Here is a 23,688-nt window from a genome sequence, read left to right on the forward strand (position 1 = left end):
TTTACAGTTCAGATCATACCACAGCCATTGTAACTAACTCTAAAAATCTGCGAAGGACAAGATAAATCATATCATCACATCATATAACTAACAACTACTAATCACTTTATAGTTCAGATCATACCACAGCCATTGTAACTAACTCTAAAAATCTGCGAAGGACAAGATAAATCATATCATCACATCATATAACTAACAACTACTAATCACTTTATAGTTCAGATCATACCACAGCCATTGTAACTAACTCTAAAAATCTGCGAAGGACAAGATAAATCATATCATCACATCATATAACTAACAACTACTAATCACTTTATAGTTCGGTTTGTCCCCACTGTGATTTATATAGAACATGAAAACTCGCTATTCGTTTACATTTTTCGTTCTTAATATAAAGACACTAAATATCGTATTGATGGAGGAATACAAGGTTTAACTTTATCTTGCATACTTCTCCATTTTTTATATCATATATACTTCAAGGTTACAAGTGGGTTTTAATGATGAATAAATTAAGCAGTATTTAAACCTGTTTTTGGCTTTTCAAAAAATATGCTCTCAAAATACAAATTGGTAAACTTTTACATTGAAATAACCTTTACTATCAGAGGTTGGCATATGCTTGATGGGCAACTTCCAGATGGTGATACAAATATTGCTTTCCAACGAGGAATCAATTAAAATATAATAGTGGTAAAAAAGTTGTCCTTTTTGTTTGTTTTTCAAGTGATCGGTACAGTCAATTCGCTCCTTCAAATATTGTGATTGGATTAGGCTGAAAACATTTTTTCTTCAAAGTTGCTTTAATTTGAGGCATAAATTCTGTGGTTTACAGGAATTATAACAGATATAATAAAACTACAGTTTGATCTTTAAAAACTATAAGTGTTTATAATATCAGTTGCCCATTCAATTTGAAAAGTGCTGTATTGTGTTTCAACCATCTATATCTCAAGTGTCCAAGAGAGATATTACACACAAAAAGATTGTTTTAAAAATCAACACAAAATATCCAATGCTTCATAATTTCTCTTTGAGGTCGTGGTATTTCCCACTCCATCAGTAATCTTGACACAAGATTATTAAACCTATTGAACATTTATCACAAAACTGGAAGAGGTCAAAATAACTTTTATTTTCTCAATAAGCGTTATATTCACCACAATGAGCATCCTTAAAAACAGTTTTTTAAAAAAGTTACAGAGAAGTTTTGCATCATTGTACCAACATGCGCCTGTCTGACATTTAATTATTTCCAACCCCTTCTTGATGCAATTAGAAAATACCATTTCGGTACTAAGGTATGTATGTTATCCTGCTTTTCACAAATATATATATATATTTATCACTAATCACACAAATTGTGATGTTCATCTATTTCGTTACAGGGATCCTGTCTTCGCTAGGCATAGATTTACAAAAAACAAATTATATACCTTGTATACAACTGAAGTGAATATAGAGATATGCGAAAAGCTTTTTAACAACCACAACTGTGGAGAAACATTGTTTAAATGGTAGAGAAACACCGCACAATGTTTTAATCGTAGAGAAACATTGTACAATGTTTCAATGGCTCTGGTATCATCTGAAGATAAAGGTTCCGAGCTTTAATACGTGTAATATTTCATCAGCGGTGGCTATTTATAAAATTAGTTCGACTCGTGACAGCACAGTTATATTACGGCGAAGACACTTAAACTTCTATGTAGATACTTTGTTTCTATTAAGATTTTTAAAGAGTTGGAAAAAAAAAAGCTTAATAAAGAAGTTCTAATAAGTTTAACACTTTAATTGTTGTTTTAAAGTTGCAGTAAAATATAAGACGAATGTTATAATTTGAGTGACCTTTTACGGTTTTGGTTTAGCGGTTTTCCTTTATGTTTTCCGGACATTTAGGATTGCAAGTAAAGTGTAGAAAGAGAGAATATTGATAATCCAAACTTGAATAACAAAGTTGAAGATGAAATTTCCTTCCACCTACCTTGTTTGTTGTGCATGTATCAGCTGGGAATATGAGCATGATATGGGCAAGAAATATTGCCAACTCCATATTCATTTGTATGACTCGATCAACAGTGAAAATCCTAAAAAATAGAAACTTACTTTGTTAAAAATGTTGTTTAAATATATTAGAGCTTATTATAGGGAACATAGTGAAATAACACCATATTTAATGACAACTTTGACAAAAACCCAATTATTATGATAAGATTATGTCATAAACATTGTGCAAAGAAAAGAAAAAGAAACACCGTCGTTATTAAGATATACAAAAACTAGAAGGGCTTTGCGTAAAAACTAACAAGGTAAAATTACTTTTAATCTAAAAGATACTCAAAATAGTAACAGGCCTTATGTTATGTAAAGGAAATACGTCAAAGTAGACTTCATTGTAACAATCATTAACAATAAAAAACGCTAACATTAAATTTATTTCACCATTTTGCAATAAAAGGGTTATTTTGTTTTATACAATGATCTGGATTCAACTGAATTCAAGGTATTGTGCCCTTCGTTAGTAAACTCATGTTGAACAATAAACAATGTATGTATATATACATACTGATATGTCAAGCTCTATTTGGAGCGGAGGAATTAATTCAAATTCATAGTGTTGTTTTTACCTCTAGATACATCAGGAAACTGAAGTAGTTCAGAAGATCAGTGCTCTTACCAATTTTTTTCGAAAATACATGTAGGACAAAGCGCAAAATTTATTAACTTCTATCTTTACTTATTTCTAGAAAAATAAAGATGTCTAATGCTTTCACATCATTTTTCTCATCAGAATTTGTTGAAAACAATCAACCCATATTTCAAATTTAATGAAGGGTTAACACCATTGGAAACAGTGGAAACACGTCCTCATAGCTTATGTAATGGGCTATCTATGATGTGCCAAATTTGAGTATAAAAACCCGATTTTTAGAGTCATAAGCTCTCAGACTTAACCCAAAACTACCGAGGGTAAGGTAAAAGAGGGAGAAACCATAATGTTTAAATGATAATCAAAAATTATACCAGTAAAAAAATAACATTAACAAACGAATTACGATAACTAAACAAGATTCTAATTATTATTCACATTATCATAGAAATCCAAACATATTTTCATAGAAAAGTAAACAATCAAAAGAAAAATTGGAATGCAGATAAATTAAACTATAAAAAACCTCAGAAAATATTGACAGGCTCTAAGCTAGATCTTCCATAATGTACAGAACTTTATCTTTAATAAAATAATTTTCACTTGTATTTCTCTAGTCTATTTTCTTAAGTGATACTGAACTTGTATAAATATTTAGCCTTATTGATGGTCTAGCAAATCACATTTTCGTTTAAACTTAATTTCCTATTTTAGTCTAATCTTATGTGAAGTTATTGGAATTACAATGCAAAAAAAAATAGTCGACGACAAAGGAATATAAATGATGATTCCGTACGATCTGATCATCACAAGATTAAGTTTTCTATGTACTCTAGTACATAAAGTGTATTATGATCATGATTAATTTCTACGCTAACACTAAAGATTAGTTTTTGAAATGGCCCCGGTGGGACAGTAGTGAGTCTTCGGATTTGAAACGCTACAATCAAGGTTTCGATTCCCCTCGGTGGACACAGCAGATAGCCCGATGTGGTTTAGGTATACCTAAAACACATACATAGTCTTTCAAAGTGTTGTGCTTTTTATACTAACTTGTTACAGTTTTATATATAATGCTCAAGAGAATTAAGGGATGATCAAAGTTTCCATATTCTAGTTGTGTCAAGGTAAAACTACTGTCATTAAATAATGTCAATAGCTTCCTATGTTCGTTTATATGCAAACAAAAGTTAAGTTGCTGATCATGTGATCTGACATGCACATTTCAGTTTTATATGAAAGTGAAGGAAAACCCATGTGATCCAGAGTGATAGTGGAACATGTTAGGTACACAACATAGACATTTGGACATTTTCATCATGTTGAGGAGTAACAGGTTGGCCAGAACTTTAAGCTGCCCAGCCAAGTACAATTTGTACTATAGTTTATACATGTGATAATTTTACCTCAGTGTTGGTTGAAATATGTAATACAACTACTTTTATTTATTAGTTTCAGTATTTCTCATTTTAAATGTTTATTATTTTATAATGATTATTATTCTACATTTTAATAATTTTGATCTTATTATTTTTCACTATAAAGATTATTTCACACTTTTAGCTTAGTTTATGGATTTATGCCTAACCTAAATCCACTAAGTTGACCGAATTAAATATGCTTTTGTGGTAGTTCATGTTGGACATAGGCCTAAATAAAACTCTTAATACAGTGTGGACACAGGGTGTTGGTTAAAATATCTAATATAGCTACTTTTCTTTCTTATTGTTTCTAATAATTGTTATTTCATTATGATGGTTATTATCTATTGTTAGTATAAGGGTGTTGGTTAAAATATCTAATATAGCTACTTTTCTTTCTTGTTGTTTCTAATAATTGTTATTTCATTATGATGGTTATTATCTATTGTTAGTATAATATATAGATTAAGAACAAAGCTAAGCACCCTGGGCTGGCTGAATCTCGTGAGATATTATTGGGTTTAAGGCTAAAAATATCGTTAGCAGCAAAGGTACCCAAATGATGAAACAATGCATTCTAATCATTATCTGTAATATAGTTTGAAAAGCATACTTAATTAACTATGCTTATTACAGGTATATATTTCAGTTCTTATCCATGCAGGTAGCTTGTTTTGACCAGAAGTTAATTTCAAATTTTATTGCACGGGGACATGAACAGGGTAGACCACTGCCGACAACCTCGCAAGAAAATTTAAACTTGAAGCAACCAGCAGACCTCAGACTTTCTAATTGAGTCAGTGGTCCACAGCAACAAATGGAAGAGAAATCAGCATGCAAACTGCCTGAAATAGGTTTCATAAGAGATGGCCTTTATGTCAGAAGACTAGTAGTGCGATTCCCCTAATTCATCGCTTCAAAACAGTCCGAATTGGTCCAACAACAACGGCGAACATATTGCTCCAAACTCGCGCTTTGCATTGCAGCTAGATACGAGATAAGTACATATCTGGAGAACGCCTGTGATCATATTCAATCCCAATATCAAGGAGAAAAGACACGCGCATGGCGAATGTGGGAAGTATTGGTACTTGTAACCATATAGATTTTTATGTACTATGACATAGCACTATGAATGTCATACAATATGGAGAGGTAGTATATTGGACTTGAATCTAATTAAACACATGTGAGATGCTCCAGAAAGACACGTGGCAGCACGTGATTTACCTCTAAGCAGTGCTGATGAACTGGAATCAACTGTGATGAATGAATGAGCTGTGTTTCTCTAGAAACTCATCGACTAACTCATTTTAAGGTTGCCACACATCAACTGCACGAGTCATATTAGTATTTGAGGTGATCATACGCCTTATTACCAAACGCTTACTGGTCATATATTGAACTATAGGTTCTGTAACTCCAAATAAGCAGGAGGATATGTGAAAACGGATTTAAGTGTTAGACATTTCCATATCAAGCCACATGACTGGTTGCCTGACACTTATTTTGTAAAAACAATTAAACTCATAATACCGGCAAATTATTGTCATTTAAAAAGTTTGCATCTTCTCCTAGCAAATTGTGGCCAGTTTTAACATTTTGTACCTATCCATAGCAGATCTAGGCCAGTTTAAACATTCTGCACATACACCTAGCAACCTGTTGCTATTTTCAACATTCTGCAACTAGACCTAGCAACTTGTTGCTATTTTCAACATTCTGCAACTAGACCTAGCAACTTATTGTCATTTTCAACATTCTGCACATACACCTAGCAACTTTTTGCTATTTTCAACATTCTGCAACTACATCTTGCAACTTATTGTCATTTTCAACATTCTGCAACTAGACCTAGCAACTTATTGTCATTTTCAACATTCTGCAACTACACCTTGCAACTTATTGTCATTTCAACATTCTGCAACTAAACCTAGCAACTTGTTGCTATTTTCAACATTCTGCAACTACACCTTGCAACTTATTGTCATTTTCAACATTCTGCAACTAGACTTAACAACTTATTGCCATTTTCAACATTCTGCAACTACACCTTGCAATTTATTGTCATTTTCAACATTCTGCAAATAGACTTAACAACTTATTGCCATTTTCAACATTCTGCAACTACACCTTGCAACTTATTGTCATTTTCAACATTCTGCAAATAGACTTAACAACTTATTGCCATTTTCAACATTCTGCAACTACACCTTGCAATTTATTGTCATTTTTAACATTCTGCAACTAGACCTAGCAACTTATTGCCATTTTCAACATTCTGCAACTAGACCTAGCAACTTATTGCCATTTTCAACATGATGCAACTAGACCTAGCAACTTATTGTCATTTTCAACATTATGCAACTAGACCTAACAACTTATTGTCATTTTCAACATTCTGCAACTAGACCTAGCAACTTATTGCCATTTTCAACATTCTGCAACTACACCTTGCAACTTATTGTCATTTTCAACATTCTGCATCTTCACCTAGAAAATCGTTGAAACTTTCCGTTAATGAAGAAAACTCACTAAAGACCTTGTACACTTACTTCTTATTATCCTTTACCATATAGTTTCAAAAACGTTGTGCACAGAAAATACAAAGGGGTCTTTCTATTCATTCACAGAACAGTATTTTTATTAACAAAATAATCAAAACAACATTATCAAACATTCAGAAGAACATCTTTGAAACAAAATTTCTACACATACACACAAAACCATACAGTTTTACATCATAGTTCAAATAGAAAGGTAAAGGATCATTTCTCACAGTACACTCGTTTAAGATAAAAAGAGACGTAGGTTCGTATAATTAAGAACTCTTTGTAGTGTGGTGACAAGTAATTGTATTTGTTTGTTCTAAACTTTTAGCGCAAAACTACACAAAATGTTATCTGGTGCTTTGGTCCGTAATTTCTAACTCATTAAAGGGAAGACAACTAGTGAACAGCACCCACCATTAATTCTTTACCTACCTTTTCCTCCCCGAATATTGGGAGTTGACCTACCACTTACTACCCTATAAAGTTGACATATTGCGTATTCTATTTTTGTGTATTATGTATTTTGTTTATTGTATAATTCCTCAACCCCCTTTCTCATAAATAGAAAATATGTGTAGCAAATTTATGTTTAAAAATGTTAAATATAGTGGAGTGGCACACTGAACAATGCTTTTTCGGTATCGTTGAATTCAGAAAAAGCATTGTTGAGCCTTCATTTAGGCCTTTTAGTTTCCGAGATATGATATATTATTCAGAGCGAGTCCGCCATTTGATAAATGGCCGACAAAGCCACAACAAGCGAAATCTGGGATAGCACTATATCTAAATTTACATTTTTGGCATGATGCAAATGTATACCAAGTTTCATGCTTTTACCACAAAGTGCGCGATTCTGTCCATTTTGTGCACTTATCCTCAAGACTAAGGTGAATTTTATTCGCAAGTCTATCTTATGAAATAAGAAAATTAGATATTTAGAGCAAACTGGAGAAGAAAGATCCACCTTTCGAAAGCGCTCGGGTTATAGGGTTTTTATTCATTTCTATCAAGACTTCTTGAACCTACGTGTTTTTCTAACATTGAAGATATTAAGAGCAGATATGGGTGCTTAAGCCCACAATGGCCGACATCTAGATCATTCATTTACTGTCTAAAACCAGTTGTAGGAAAACAGTTGTTCTTAATGAACTAAAGATGCAATGAAGGGAATTAAGAATGAAAATAAAAAATTAATTAAGTTACTATAACTTGACCAAAGGGGATGATAAGTAAAGCTTATCTCCTAAAGTTGTCGATCCAGCTTTAATAAAGTTATATAACTGTTGCATGGATTTATAAGATGTTTTCACGTGTTCTATAGTTACCAAAAATATTATTAACCTTGAGTGATCTATGTTAAGAACAAAAATATCTTTTACTGTAACATTTTCTGCAGTTGAAGAATTATTTTTTATTTTATTTTTTTGTAATTTTAATAACAGTTCAGAATAGCTACTATTAAATATTCAAGAAATGATAATAAATCGCGTTTTGAAACCATAAGCTTAATTCTTTTCAAGCATTAAATAGAAAAATTATTTTGTCACAAATTAGGAAAATATAAGCAATTGATAAGTCATCGTTTAAGGGTGGAGTGTTACGAAGAAGTGAAAGAAAACTTTCGACGTGTGTGAAAAAATGTTTCATTTCAACAGCACTATTATGTGATTATACGTAGCGCGCACAACTTTTTATGCTAATATTTAGAGTGACTAATGCTAACACTTTAATACCATATATCTGGGTATTTTACGTTCATGCAAATAAGCGCTCACTTTATTTTAAACTTTAAACTTCATTGTACTGCTAATACAAATATGTGACTAATGTAGGTTTGGAAACGAACTTCAGGATGTAAAGTTTACTTATCGACAGTAATCTGCTTTATTTTCCCCCTGGTGGGAAAGCTGTAAATATATGGACGCACAATGCTAAAACCCGGAGTTAGATTGCCCACGGTGGGCACGGCAGATAGCTCAATATGTCTTTGTTCTAAAACAAAGAGACATACTGACGGTAGACGGTGAAAGGTGGCCGTAGATGTGGATCGCTGTGGCCTTTTTCACCCATATCAGCTTATTCATAATAGTAAGAAACCACGTAGGATCTATATGTTTATACATAGATTTATTGTAAACGTTGACAATATAATACATGTTTACAAAGCTTGGTTCTTAAATTGGAAAATCATTACTAACATATCTCATGTATACATGCATTTACAAAATCATGTATATATATATATTATATTTGAGATTTGCATGTATTTAAAACTATCAAGTTTTTTCTTGAGTGGTCATAACAATATAAATATTTATATTAACAATGTAATCAGTTCGTTCTAAATGTTACATATATATAATATGGGAATATAAAGTCCTGTAATCTAAAGTCATGATACGGAAATAATAATAAGATACTAGAAGGTTTTCTAAGTTAAAATATTATTACCTCAGACATAATACTGGATTAGAAAGTTCGATATAATTGATTGAACGGACATGGAATGTTGAAGCGAGTGCTTTCTAAAAACTCGTTATGGTCACTACAATTTAGTCTATAATATATCGAATAAAATAACAAACAATCACAATATAAGAACAAGTTTACAACTTCATTGAACAAAGAAAGAAGACCATGTTTGGATCCTTAGCTAGGGAATGAGATAGTGACGTCATTTCAAAACTTATGGCAGCTTATTGTACATTCTCTGTCCTTAGTATTACAGTATAATGAATAAGAAAAACTGAGCAATTATTCCATTCCTAAAGGCTGTATTCAAGAGTCCAAGATAAACTGGTGAGTAAGTGATTACTGCTTGGAGGAGTTGATCAAATACAGCAGGGAAATGAGATAAGCCGACATGTATATAACCTTAAGGAATATGTACAGCATGGTCTAATCAATTGGTATTTCATTAATAACCGTAGAAAAATTGATAGTTAATTCACGTAACATTATATTGATCAACTACTAGCAAATATTAAATTAAATGTGGTAAGAAGAACTTGCGCAATCACACTATTTAAAACCGACTGCATTTTAATGTTAGATTTGAAAAGAATGATGTTTGAAAAACTTTACTTTTTCCTTTTTCCTTTTGTGAAGAACGTTTCGATTATCCTATATAAATTCAGCAGAGCTGGAGTGGCGGAAATTATCCCCTTGTCTCATAACAAACTTTATATTTCATTTATGGAAAGGAATTAGATCTAGTTCAGATCTTTGAGAAACCCATTAAGAGATAAGTCATACTGAGACCTTAATCTGACGAGGGGTCCAAGGTTAAGCTTAAATATTGATTTATCGCAAAACATAAGGCCAAGCGTAGATCTTTCTTTCAATACAGAATTAAAACTTGCTTTGACATGAGCTAAAGAAAAAATTGAATAGTAAATAAGACAAAGCACAAATATTCACTGGAAGAATGTGAATGATGATCAAACTTAAACCTATATTAATCCAAATAAACTAGTTTAAGCTTAGATATTAATTTAAGTGGAAAAATATAACAAACTTAAACTTTAGTTTACAAAAGCAATTTGGTGTGTGTTACAATTTGATTTAATAAAGTAATGAACTCTAGACTTACAATATATCATAATTTGTTTGATTTAGCAACAGAAACAGGATCAAGGACAGTCTTATCCGTGAGATTGAAATGTTATCTAGTTTTTTATTAGTTAATAACTAAAACAAACCTCATCTATATTGTAAAACAAAACAGAGGTTTCTATTTGTAACATTAACAAGTAACTATAATGCATACCTTAGTATAATTAAAATAAAAGAAACATTATAATTTAACTTAAAAATTAAGTGTTACACTTCACAATAACTATGAAGTTCACCAATGTGAAAGACAATTTTAAATACGTGAAATGTAATTGTTCTATTTAATCAGAACAAAATAGAGTAGGTTTTCCTGTAAGGGTTAAATGTTTATTTTGATTCCTGTAAAAAAACGATCTCTGTATTAAAGTTAGTAGTCCTACCTTTTTACATCTCAATTTGTTGCACCAACTTCTAGTGTCTTATAACTTGTATCTAGGAACAAAAGCATAGTTAAGATTGTACAAGCTGTTCGAGTCAATACTGTAGCCACTGTATTAAAGCCAGTTCTTATCTTAACAGACCATGGTTAAACCTGTCACGATGGGTAAGATTGTACTAGTTGTACGAGTCGACACTATAACCACTATTTTACAGTCCTTACCTTAATAACAGGAACAAGACCATGGTTAAACCTGTCATGACGAGTAAGATTGTACTAGCTGTTCGAGTCAAGACTATGGCCACTGTTTTTTCTACCTATAAGTAAACAGAAAGAAACTCTTGTGTATTTCATCATATGTTAAAGGTAAGTAACTCAGGATATTATCTGTCATGGCAAAGTTCATTATAATTCAAAACACCAAGAAAACCATTGGTGGGTATCTGTGATCTTCCTTAGATTTTGTTTTATCATCTTAGCTATGCTTGGATTTTCCTAATATGAATTTATGTGTATGTTTGTAAATGTGAAGGGTTAAGCAATGTGTATGTTTGTAAATGTGAAGGTTTAAGCAATGTGTATGCTTGTAAATGTGAAGGTTTAAGCAACTCTCCTCGTGCCAGTTACAAAATGTTTCTGACAGTAATTTTCTAGGTCCTGAAATATTTATGTGCTGTCTATTTCTTTAGCTTTCATTAAGTTGTAATCTTTATCTATTTTATAATACAAGCAGCTACGAATAAATTTTATGATCATACACTTTTTAAAGTGATGTCTCAAATCAACCTAAATGATTGAGATCAGTGACTACGGTTCTCTAACATATTAGTTGATCTAGAATCAGTTAACAGCTCTACAGCAACCATATATCAAGATAAAATGAAAATATTTCTTTATGTTTCAAGGTGGAATGGAGAATAATAGTTATGTGGAATAGAAAGTAAGAGTGATGTAGAATATAGAATAACAGTGGTATAAAATAGAGAATAACAGTGATGTATAAGTATGAATAATCAGTATATGATATTCACATATGCTACACCGATATTATTTCATAAATACCACATATGCTCTCAGTTTATTTAATTTTTGTTTTTTCCTATGTTAAATACAAATAGACAAAGTTCTTATTTTCAATCGAAACAAAAGACATGTATACTTACAGGAGTCATTGTTGGGATTGGTCTTGGTGTGGATGAAGGTGGAGGTCGAGCTAATAAAATAATTAATTTTATGTTTTAGGTTTTAAAAGTTACAAAATAATAAAAGCTCAGTTAATATTGTAAGTTCTGGAATCCACTTTCGAGGCAATAACATATAATTGATCGTTCAATAATTCTATTCACTCCTTCCAAAAATACACACACACACACACAAATATAAATAATAACACAAATATCAAACACGAGAATTAGACATTGTATAGAAATTGGTTTATATCTTGCTGTTCTGACTTGTGTGAACAAAACATTGATGAGTTTCGAAAAAGCACACATTTTATACATTTTTATATGTGTGTGTTTTGACAAAATGCTCAAAACAACTTATACAGACTAGAATAACAACTCTACATGTTTGTCTGATAATATGCTACCTTTATTGTTACTACTCGGGCATTTACTCAATAACTACTCCATGCATGTAGACAATAACATCAATATAAGAGAGGATGCAAACATTTTAGCCAAAACTGTATGAATTTCGAATTCTAGTTAGAGTAATATTAAACAAAAAAATTATATTCAGTGCGTATTATCAATTAAAAAGCAATAATAATACAATGAATAATCACAATAGAAATAAAAATATTAACAATTATGAAGAAATATACCTACAAGGTTGATTTTACTTTAATTCTTGATATCTATATAAATTATAACTAATTCATTTCAACTCTATAGACATATATACTATAAAAAAGACATGATAACTAAAATTTGTAATATTTTGGCTATGAAAAAAAATCATGAAATTACTATTTTAAAACAATGTAAAATACAAAACTTGAAGTGCTCCAGAATGTTCATGAGCCATAGCTGGACCTGAAAGAAGACATTTAGATGTTCCTCCCATAACAAAATCTATTTGAACTGAACAATTACAGTAGGATCTTGCGATGTGATGATTAGTGTCTCAAAGTCTTATTTTTCATATTGTGAAACTGCTTCCAAACCAGAGTGACAGTTATCCATACATATAAACAAAGGTTTGTTTGTTTGTTTTGAATTTCGCGCAAAGCTACACGAGGGCTATCTGCGCTAGCCCACCCTAATTTAGCAGTGCAAGACTAGAGGGAAGGCAGCTAGTCATCACCACCCACCTTCAACTCTTGGGCTACTCTTTTATCAACGAATAGTGGGATTGACCGTCACATTATAACGCTCCCACGGCTGAAAGGGCGAGCATGTTTGGTAGGACGGGGATTCAAACCCGCGACCCTCAGAATACAAGTCGAGCACCCTAACCACCTGGCCATGCGGGGCGATAAACAAAGGAAACTAGCATTCACAACATAAGCAGAGAAGTAGTTATGATTGTACTCTGGACACATGCACTGATGGATTGCCTCAGGGTGAGGGGAGGTGGTAGAGACGATGAAATGATAGTGCCATGAAGTGGCCTAGAGAGAGTGTTTCTAGGAGATGTTACTTGACACAATACTTCGAGTGTTACTCACCAGAGGGCGGGTGGGTAGAGGAGTGTGTTGCAAGTAGTCATAGTTCCACGAAGTGGCACAAGAGGGCGCATGACTGGGGGGGGGGGTTGTTACCAAGGTTCTATAGGCAGACGGTGTTATTAAGATTCAATAAGTAGATAGTGTTACTAAGGTTTTGTAGGTGGATGGTATTACCAGGCAGACTGTGTTACTAAGGTTAATACTGCTAGAACAGATGTGTTTCTACACGTGAATGGTATTGCTAGGTGGATTTTGTTACTAAGGGTAGTGTTTCTATTGGTGGATAGTTCAATAGGATGATGAGCTCATCATAGAGTGTCTCAATGTATCTAAACATGTAATTACGTCATCAATGTCTAGATTTAATTCAATGTCCTAAACAGTTACAAATAAAACCATTATTTTAACGAAACAACTATTATAACATATTGTATTACATATATCAGGTTTATCACACATATAATCTTCATCTATGTATTGGTTTAATGAGGCAAATACTATAGTCTAGTTCTTTAACAATTGTCCATAGCTTTATGTATAAAACACTTCACTAATTCATTAGTTCTATAGTTTCTCTTCTCTAATTGATACACATCCTGAAAAGTTTTATTACACATAATGTTTCATTTTTATAAACATTGAACGAGGCAGTTAATATAACTGATTATGTTTTAACTATCGCTTTAGTACATATTTAATGTACTAGTTACAGTTTCCATTTATATATTTAATGTGCATAACATACGATTTACATTTTCTGACGTTTTATAGGAAAAATGCTTATTGCTAATTCACTTCTATAATTAATATATTGTACAACATCTATTCGCCCTGAAAAGGACATCTATTTAAATCTCTTAATAAAATACAATAATTCGTGTTTTGATTTATATATTAATCTCTATAATTATTCTTTTAAAGTTTAGGTTTAAAAGATCAACGTAAATAGTTAAGTTTAACCATTACTACAAAACTACTATTCTTACCTTTCTATAAATATTTTTCACAAATCTTTGTCAGTAGCTTGTTTTTCCCTGAGTAAAAACTATATGCATATAGGCTAAAAGCTCGATAAGTAATATCCTTAACATGTCTTTTGTACAGAACTTTTCATTTAGAAAATCTAATGCTTACTACAGATATGCAGTGTAATTTTTTTAACCATATTGCCTAATAATTAGTCTGATGCATTTCAGCTGATGGCAAGTTGACAAAGCCTGATCCTTATGTAAAATTAAGTGATGCGTTTGCTTAAAGCTAAAACAAATAATGCTTTTGTTTCTATAAAAATGGAAGACTAAAGGTTGTTGACAAACCATAAATTCTATTTCTGTATTTTTCAAACTTCGCCTTTTAACCTTATTAGTCCAAAGTATCAAACACTTTTTTTTTGCAAATGAACATAACCGAAAACATTTGTGTATTTAGCAGAGTTCAATAACAAATAAATCAATATTGCTATATATAGTTGATTATCATAATTTAAAAGGACTTTTAATTATAAACCCAGTGATTATTCTTTCATATTTAAAAATCCAACACATTTACTGTTTATATATTAGGTAATATACTGTTACGACAGCGGAGGTCACGTGACGCTAGTAACACGCCACGCGCTTCTAGAACGTTCATGAAGCGTCGGGAGACTAATGAATATGGGGTATTCTTGTATATATAAGACCGGCGAAGAAGCGACGGGAACAATGTAATGCTGTGTAATTAAACTGCGGACAGAGAGAGAGTATTGTTGAGTCGAGCACGTGAGACGTTCGTTGTGAATTATAGCGTTTGTTATAGCGCGACTGTGGAAATTAAGGGTATTGCAAAGTTGTATTCAGAAAGAATAAACCAGTTTTATTTAATAAAGGACTTGTGTCGCTAAAGTTTCGTCGGAACGAAATTTACGGAAAATTAACTAACGAACGGAGACGTAACAATACTTTACAACAACAATGGAAAACACAGAAATGACAAGTATCACTGATACTGAAACATTTGTTAACAAAACTTGAAGGTACAGTAAATATACTATTTACTTACACAGCTTAACTTATAAAATACTGGATTAGACTGCATACGAATTTTCTACATTGTTTTCATATTATTGTTTCATTTAAAGTTTATATTTTTCATTTGTGTAAAAATATGTGAACATTGCATTTATCACGAGACATCTTAGTACATCGTATTAAATTCATGTCACTATATGAATAAATGAATAAAGGATTCATACATTTACATTATAGTCAAACATAATCATTTTTTGACAACAGCATTATTAATTGTTCACATTTCATGTTCAGTGATAACTAAACATGTGAGATTTCAGTTAGTACTCTCAGAAAAACTAGTTTTATGACTATTTTACATTTCAAAACATATATTTATTTATTTGGAAAAATTGAAGAAACCTACTGGCAAGTACCCACCCGAGTTAAAGAATATTACAAACCGCCTTCTCATGTCCATGAACATATGTCTAAATATGGTCATTCATTTCATCTTGATAATGTTAAAATTCTTAGCAGAGAAAAAAAAATATAAGCCGTCGTAAAATTAAGGAAGCCTTGCTTATAAAACAGTTTATGCCTAAAATAAATAAGTATTCAGGCACCCAGTTGTATCTATTCTAACTTTAACTTAACTATGTTGATGTTCGAAAAGGTCTTTTTAATATTATTTTCTATGAATCACTTTACCTCTATTTACAATTTTCAAGTTACAGTATTTAATTTATACATTTTGTTGTTATAATATTTTATATTTTTGAAAGTGTACTTATATTTTTCTATTTTGTTGACTACAGACATTGACCCTCAAGAAGTCAAGCCCTATCAATAATATCATACCTTACTGTTAAATTTACCCAATCAAAGTTCAATGTACCCTTGTGCTGTATTATTATATATATTTGTAGTTTCAATTCATTTATTGTAGTTGACGTACCTGATGATGCTAGGTTAACCTGGTGAAACGTTGTACTTTCATTAAATTTTTCTCTGTTTATCCGGTTTATCAAGTTTACTTTTAATTATGACAGAGTTCTTCCTTTCATCATAATCTTTAGTCTGTCAGTTTTGTAGAAACAAAAACATTACTTGTTTTAGCCTTAAACAAACACATCACTTAATTTTACACGAGGATCAAGCTTTGCCAACCTGCCATCGGCTGGAATGCATCAAACTACTTATTAGGCAATAGAGTTGAAAAAGTTTACACTGCATATCTGTAGTAAACGTTCGTTTTTCGAAATGAAAAGTTCTACAGAAAAGAAATGGTAAGGATATTACTTATTGAGCTTTCAGTCTATATGCAAATAGCTTCAGTAAGAAAAAACAAGTTCTTGACAAATATTTGTGGAATTATCTACAGAAAGGTATGAATATTGGTTTCTAGTAATGGTTAAACCTAACTATTTTCGTACATCTTTTAAAACTAAACTTTAGAGGAACAATTGTAGAGATTAACTTATAAATCTAAACCTTAAAATATCGTATATTATTTAGAGATATATATATATATATAAACGTCCCATACAGTGCGAATAGATGTTATACAATATATTAATTACAGAAATGAATTAAAAATAAGCATTTTACCTATAAAACGTAAACCAAAAACCAAAATAACTTTGATGAAGTTGAAATTCACAGGCCTGCGTAATTAACTCAAGGTTAGTTGGTTTTGGTGCCTTAACTTTATTGGCTGCTAATGGGTTTTTCAAATGCCAAAAGTGGTTTATTGTAATTGAAAGAAGCAATTAACCTTAAGTTTTATTCTAAAACATCACTGTCCAATAATGCTTGGTCTAACAAATGGAAACTATAATTAGTACATTAAATGTGTACTAAATCGATAGTTAAAACACAATCAGCTATACTAACACCCTCATTCAATATGTATAAAAACGAAACATTATGTGGGATAAAACTTTTCAGGATGTATATCAATTAGAGAAGATGAGCCCATCATCCTATTGAATTATCTGCCTATATAAACACTGCCCTTAACAACACAATCTACCTAGTAACATCACCTGTCTATAGAAACACTATCTGCTCTATCAGTACCAACTTCAGTAAAACAATCCACCTAGTAGTAACATCTGTCAAAAGAACCTTAGCAACACCATCCGCTTATGTATCCTAATAGATCTGCCTAGGGAACTTTGGTAACAGCACCCATCCCTATAATGAACCCTCTGGTGTCACGTCATGGAACTAAAAATCCTGGTGGAATACTACTCTTCCAACATGTCTTCTGTGAGTAACACTAAACTAAATATCACGTAACATTCCCTAGAAATATGCCCTCTGGTGCCTCGTCATGGTATCATGACGTCATCATTTCTACTCCATCCTCACCTGAGGCAGCCAATCAGTGCATGGTTCCAGAATGAAAGGATAACTACTGAGAGACCAGCTACTTGCCGTTTATGGTTTAGTGTTTGTTTGTAGTTAAATATAAAGCCACACAATGGGCTATCTATGTTCTGTATTCTGGAAATTGTACCAATAATGGTGCACACTATATGGATAACATCCTACTGTACTTTATGCCAATGCCATATTCACTTGTACTAACCCTAACTTCTAGTCAATGGATGATAGTGTGCTCTATCATGCTGAACAGTTCGATTGACTCAGAAGTTAGAAATTATATATTCCTAGATGCAAATCGCCATGAAAAAGAAGATTCCACGTAGTTAAAGAAATTCCCTGATGATATCCACCAATAGTCAGCTGTGGTATATTGACATCATTTAAGAAACCAAAATTGCTCACTGAATAATATAGAGTGGTTTGTTTATTGACATTAAACATTAAACAAAAGAAACAAAACAACTGACTGACAGAAAATCTCTGAAAAGGATTTACTTGTAAGCCAGCAAGACGTCATGTAGTTCTTAGTGAGAATGTAAAAGTTTTCTTTTACAACTCATACTATGTTGAAAACTCTTATGTTCATAATAGAGTACCATTAAGAACAAAGCTGGACAAGTTAAGCTGGAGTAACTACATTTATGCCATGTGTAATATACATTATAGAATGAGTTAGCCAATTACAATAATTTTCCCATTTTTTATTAGTTAGATGTCATAAATACACATTTAACTTTGCATATAGCTCTAACATAGGTTATACAAAATAGTGTGTAAATATTTTCATAGGATTTAACACGCCTTTGAAGATGACATAGGAGATTGTTTCGTGCTTTTTGGCATGTTTCATGCAAATAATTAATTTATTTGGGTAGTTTCAATACTTGTATCATCATACAGTCTTGTCCAGCTAAAATGATTGCATAATGTTCTATATTGATGTTATTGTCTACAAGCATGGAGTAGTTATTGAGTAAATGTCCAAGTAGTAACAGAGAAGGTAGTGTATGATCAAACAAACATGTACGAATTACTATTGTAGTCTGTAGAAGTTGTTTTGAGCAGCAATACACACCCATAGACACTGGTTTTGTATAAAAGGGTGTGCTTTTGGTACAATCTGTCTAGAAACAGACCAATGTTTTGTTCAAATAATTTCTCTGTACTAGGTGTAGAGTCATGCATTATCATGTGCCAGAAGTAATAGGGTATCATCAAATTATTTGACTATCCAGAAATAATATGAAGCAAAAGGACATTGCCAACCAATAGGGTACTCCCAGTGAACTGTGTCCAGAATCCTGAAACGTCATCGGAATACAGGAAACATTGTTCCAAGAAAGTCTATGGGTAGACACTATATGAGATGACTGTGTTTTGATCAGGTTAACATGTCAAGGTCGAAAGAAGTCTTGCAACACCACACGACAAGAATGCCATGAGCACATTCATTCCATGGAATCCTGAAGAACAGTGAATAGGAGGCTGACCAAACAAGGTTATTTTGCAAGAAGGTTTATCTACAAACCGATATTAATCACAATTCACTTTCATCGCTGTGTTACTTAAGCAATACAGTATACCATCGTATAGTTAGGACATGGGCAATACGTCATTTTTTCAAATGAGTCCTATTTATGGTTTGTTAAAGTTGATGGTAGGATTTGTGTTAGTCATTTGCCTCGAGAACAGATGAAGAAAGACTGTTTTTTCCACAAGAAACACACAGGAGGTGGTGCAGTACATGTTTGGGCATCATATATTCATCATGGCAGAAAAACTTGTCTTCATGTCCTCTAGGCACCTCGTACAGCTATCACATGGAGAAGATATTCTGCCACATGTTAGGGCAAAGTTTGGCAATAACTTTGTGTTCCAGAATGACAATGCCACTCAACAGTGTACATAATGTACAGGATTATCTCGACTAGGAGTAAAGTTTCCAGATTGTAATCCCATTGTGAACTGTTGGGCAGAGCTGAGACGGAAAACTGTTAACCACGACTCTAAAACAGCTACTGTAGCTTAAGTTATAGCGCCTTACAGTGACAAGTTGGGATGAGATCACGCTATATTATATCAATATCCTCATCAAAGCATGCCACGATGCCTTGTGGATATTATTAGAGTATAAGGAGGACCAATCAAGTACGGAATGTTTAACATTAACTGATATAAGACCCTATTTATGATAATTTGAGGTTATATTTTGTTAAAATATATGTTTTGGTAAAGGTTTGTTGGTATAAGTGAAATGCTGAATTAGACATCTTTCTACAGGTATCTGATAAAATTGTTTGTTCTTCTAATAAATCGTTCCTGATGTCCATAAAACCTGTCTCATTGTACAAATTACATATTTAGATGCTTAATTTAACATTCATTTCTCATTTTGTCAGTGCTAAGTGTATTTGTATTCCGCCATAATAATAATAATATTACTTGTTACAAAATATACATACATTTTGGCCAAGACTATATATCTAAGTTCTTTAGAATTATTGGTTGTGTAAACTTTCTATGAATAGACCATTTTGCTGAGGAATTTCTTTTTTTTCTTGTTGTGGGTTTTAAAAAGTAAATTTCAATGACAAACTACAAATGAGAGTTACTGTACAAGAATAGAGAAGCTTGTTTTCTTATATGTTGCAAAGTAATTCATATACTTCTAAAATCTCAATAGTGACTGATTTGAACTTCAAGTTTCACTTCCAGTTTTATACACGGGCCAGGTTCTTCAAAGTATGCGTCCGTGACTTGTTGGCAATAAATTTCACAATAAGCAAACAGAACACAATCCACTTGTTTTGAATTGATATTTTAAAACAAATCAAATGGATATACAAATGTTCGTTACACTGTTGGTTATCACAGTTGTATCCAGAGCTATAAATAATTGTCTCTTTTTCGTCAAAATCCACACAGGCTGGTTCAATTGTTTTAGAACACAATTGACAAGACAAAATATTTCTTCTCTACTTTGTTATTACAATACAATCTGTGATAATTTCAGTCTAAAAATCGCCACTATACGCTCTTAATGGCTAAACTCATAATTGTGCAATCTAGATCTGATTATATGGAACTACGTTTTCGACATGTATTTACACCCGATAGAGGTCTAGAACATTTTACACACTACTAGATATTATGAAGCAACAATACTCAATTGAAACAACGAAAAACTCAAAAGGTTCTAGTAACATGAAGCAATAACATAACAATCACCAATTCATAACTATTGAACCACACAACGTAAACAGTTGCATAAACAAACTTGCGATGAACTCTGACTTTTAAAAATAATTCAATTTAACATTAAATTAAATTAAGTAGTATATCTAACATTTCATATATTTATTTTTAATTTATTATAACACATTTTTGTTGGACATAGAGATATAAAAGCATTTATGCTTGTTAAAAAAAGTAATGTTTCTGATCAATCTTTTTTGAAAGATGTAATTAGAAATTTAATATGTTATTGTTAAAACAGCAATACACAACTTGCTACTGTCTAATTTAAATATTTTACATTTAACATGTGAATTTTTAGAACATGAGAGCATTGAAATATTAACATGTTATTGCACATATGATTATGTGATTCATTGTGTTTTATTATTGTAAATAGTTTCTATCTTTTAAGAAACTTTAATTTATAGACGAATTTTTATAAACATTTCAAGAGAGCTTTTTTCTCACACTTATTATGTAATCCCATGTAGAAGGAGACCTGTAAAAAAACTGTAATTTTTTGAATAAATTGCTTTCAGTTAGTAGACATGTGAATGAAAAAAAGTTATTTTAAACACACATAAACACAAGTAGTTCTGAGATCATCAACCATTTCACATTTACGAACTTACGGTAACATGCCCAGTCATCTTCATCTAACAGATAGCCCATCACGCAGGTACAGATTCGTCTTGGACCTGTTGCATCACTCTTATCATCACATTTGGCTCTGTTTGGACAGTGTTTAATATTTAGTGGTGGTGAAGTGTAGACATCATAATTTTGATCGCAAGGACCTGGAAGATAAACCATCATAATATTCAATAAATAAAGATTAAAGTTGGCATGGCATATTTAGTTAGATAGACTTTGTCTCACAACTTGTTCATGTTGGGCGTATGCTGGTATATGATCTCAAAGCATTATAAACAATGGTAAGTTTTCTTTCTCTGCCATAAAGAAAGCTTGATCAAACGTTCCTATACACTTACAAATAGGATCAATTTTAGGCCACGTGATATATCCTGTCTTATGATAGGATTCATTCAAATAATACACATTTTTATGTAATTTTGTGTGCAATTCTGAAGACATTACAAGTAATACTTCAATATGTAATTAAATTCTGCGTTTTAATTTTCTGAGACATACTATTGTATATTATATATTCTACTACTAATAAAAACAACATATGTATCCTAAATAAATATTAAGACATATATCATCAACATTTTGAAACATAAGTAAATAGCAGTTCAAATGAAAATAGTTTCAATATCCATCTATAACAATCTTAATACTGTAATTGAGGCTCAAAACAATTAAACACGTGTATAGGTGTAACAGACGAAATAGAACGAAACTATTCTTTACAGCTCTTTAATGCTGATTATGATATTCTAAGAACATTCATTCATAGGAATACTTTTTCTGAATGTGCTTTTAGAAGGAAATGCTTTGGCTTAGACAAATAAAGGAATTTAATGTCTTGAAATTACACTAGCAAAATCTTTATACTGTATTAATGGTACGTCTACATGGAACTGGAAAGCATTTCAAACTAAATATATTGTAAACTAAAGGAGCTAGTGTCTTAGCTTATGAAGATTTGGGGGGAATAGTTAAATTCAGAAGGCCTGCGGCTGCAGAGATGAGTCTTAGACTGTCTTAATACTGTGACAAGAGATATTAATCTTGGGTGAAATGAAGAACAATGCCCGAAGGCATCCAATATTAGAACACAGTTTGTAGAGCTACAATCATTAAAATACCAGAATAATATAGGAAGATTTGGATATCAGAGGTGATGCGCAACGCATGTTTACAACAATGTTCGTAAATACTATTGCTAGACAAAAGTGTCTTCCAGATGTGTTAGATAAGCAAAGAAATAGCGTAAAAAATAAAAAAACATAAAAGCTAAAACATATCGAATGTATGTGTCTGCTACATAGTTTTACTTTCTTAAATGAATATTAAACGTCATACGTACACAGATGCTTAGGAGCTTGAATATGTTCAACACTTGAGAAATATAGTTTTGCTGCAACCAAACAGAATGCTACCGTAACGTCACTTTAGCAATTAATGTAGGCAGTAGGTATCTAGAACTTTTATCTCAATATTTTATTGAGTGGTTAGCCCTGAAATAAATCTGCAATTTTAATGGTTGGATATGTGCTTGTTTTAAACTTTTAATGAATCTATTTTCTACTGCTAACTAACGACGTTGTCTAAAGCTTTTTGCTCCAACTCTTCAAAAGTAGATAGTGTGTAAAGCCTTCTTAAATCTCATTCAACAAGGCCTCCTAATATGTGTGGTCCTTTATCGTCATGTATAGCCAACCAGTAAAAAATGTATTAAAGAGAATTTTAGTTTTCTAATCCTCCTATGATGGGAACCTGCAGAAAGAATTAAATAAGTACTGTTTAATTGTGTTCATAAAAGCTGCTTGTCTTCTTTGCTTGTTCTCCATTACATTCCATCCCGTCACATCTTATAATCTCTGGTTATGTAATAGTGGTTTACCTATGTGCCAGTTTTGTCTCATCCAGAAATATGCATAGTATATACACTGAGTGGTCACAAGTAAATAGACACCGATTTTTCGTCATTTAACTGATTTATGCTAACTAATTTGTCTTCACAGAGCACTATATAAATGAAAATGGTCCTCACACTAATTATCTTGTGCTACAACATGCCTAGAACTCAAGGTTCTCTCGAATTGTCAGATTTTGTTAGAGGAAGGATAGTTGGTCAAGCAGATG

At 31.9% G+C, this 23,688-nt stretch overlaps 1 protein-coding gene across 1 annotated transcript in view; it reads right to left on the bottom strand.

Annotated features, from left to right (window-relative positions):
* Positions 1–23,688, bottom strand: part of LOC111088464 (putative adhesion G protein-coupled receptor E4P) — an 85,613-nt gene that overhangs the window by 22,986 nt on the left and 38,939 nt on the right. The window contains exons 4-7 of the mRNA XM_022398675.1: positions 21,549–21,713; positions 11,784–11,833; positions 10,843–10,937; positions 1,988–2,090 (exon numbers count right to left, since the gene is read on the bottom strand). Of these exons, the coding sequence (XP_022254383.1) occupies positions 1,988–2,090; positions 10,843–10,937; positions 11,784–11,833; positions 21,549–21,713 (413 nt within the window). The remainder of the gene's footprint in view (positions 1–1,987; positions 2,091–10,842; positions 10,938–11,783; positions 11,834–21,548; positions 21,714–23,688) is intronic.

This window comes from Limulus polyphemus, unplaced genomic scaffold (assembly GCF_000517525.1).
Source record: "Limulus polyphemus unplaced genomic scaffold, Limulus_polyphemus-2.1.2 Scaffold3823, whole genome shotgun sequence".
NCBI classification, from domain to species: Eukaryota; Metazoa; Arthropoda; class Merostomata; order Xiphosura; family Limulidae; genus Limulus; species Limulus polyphemus.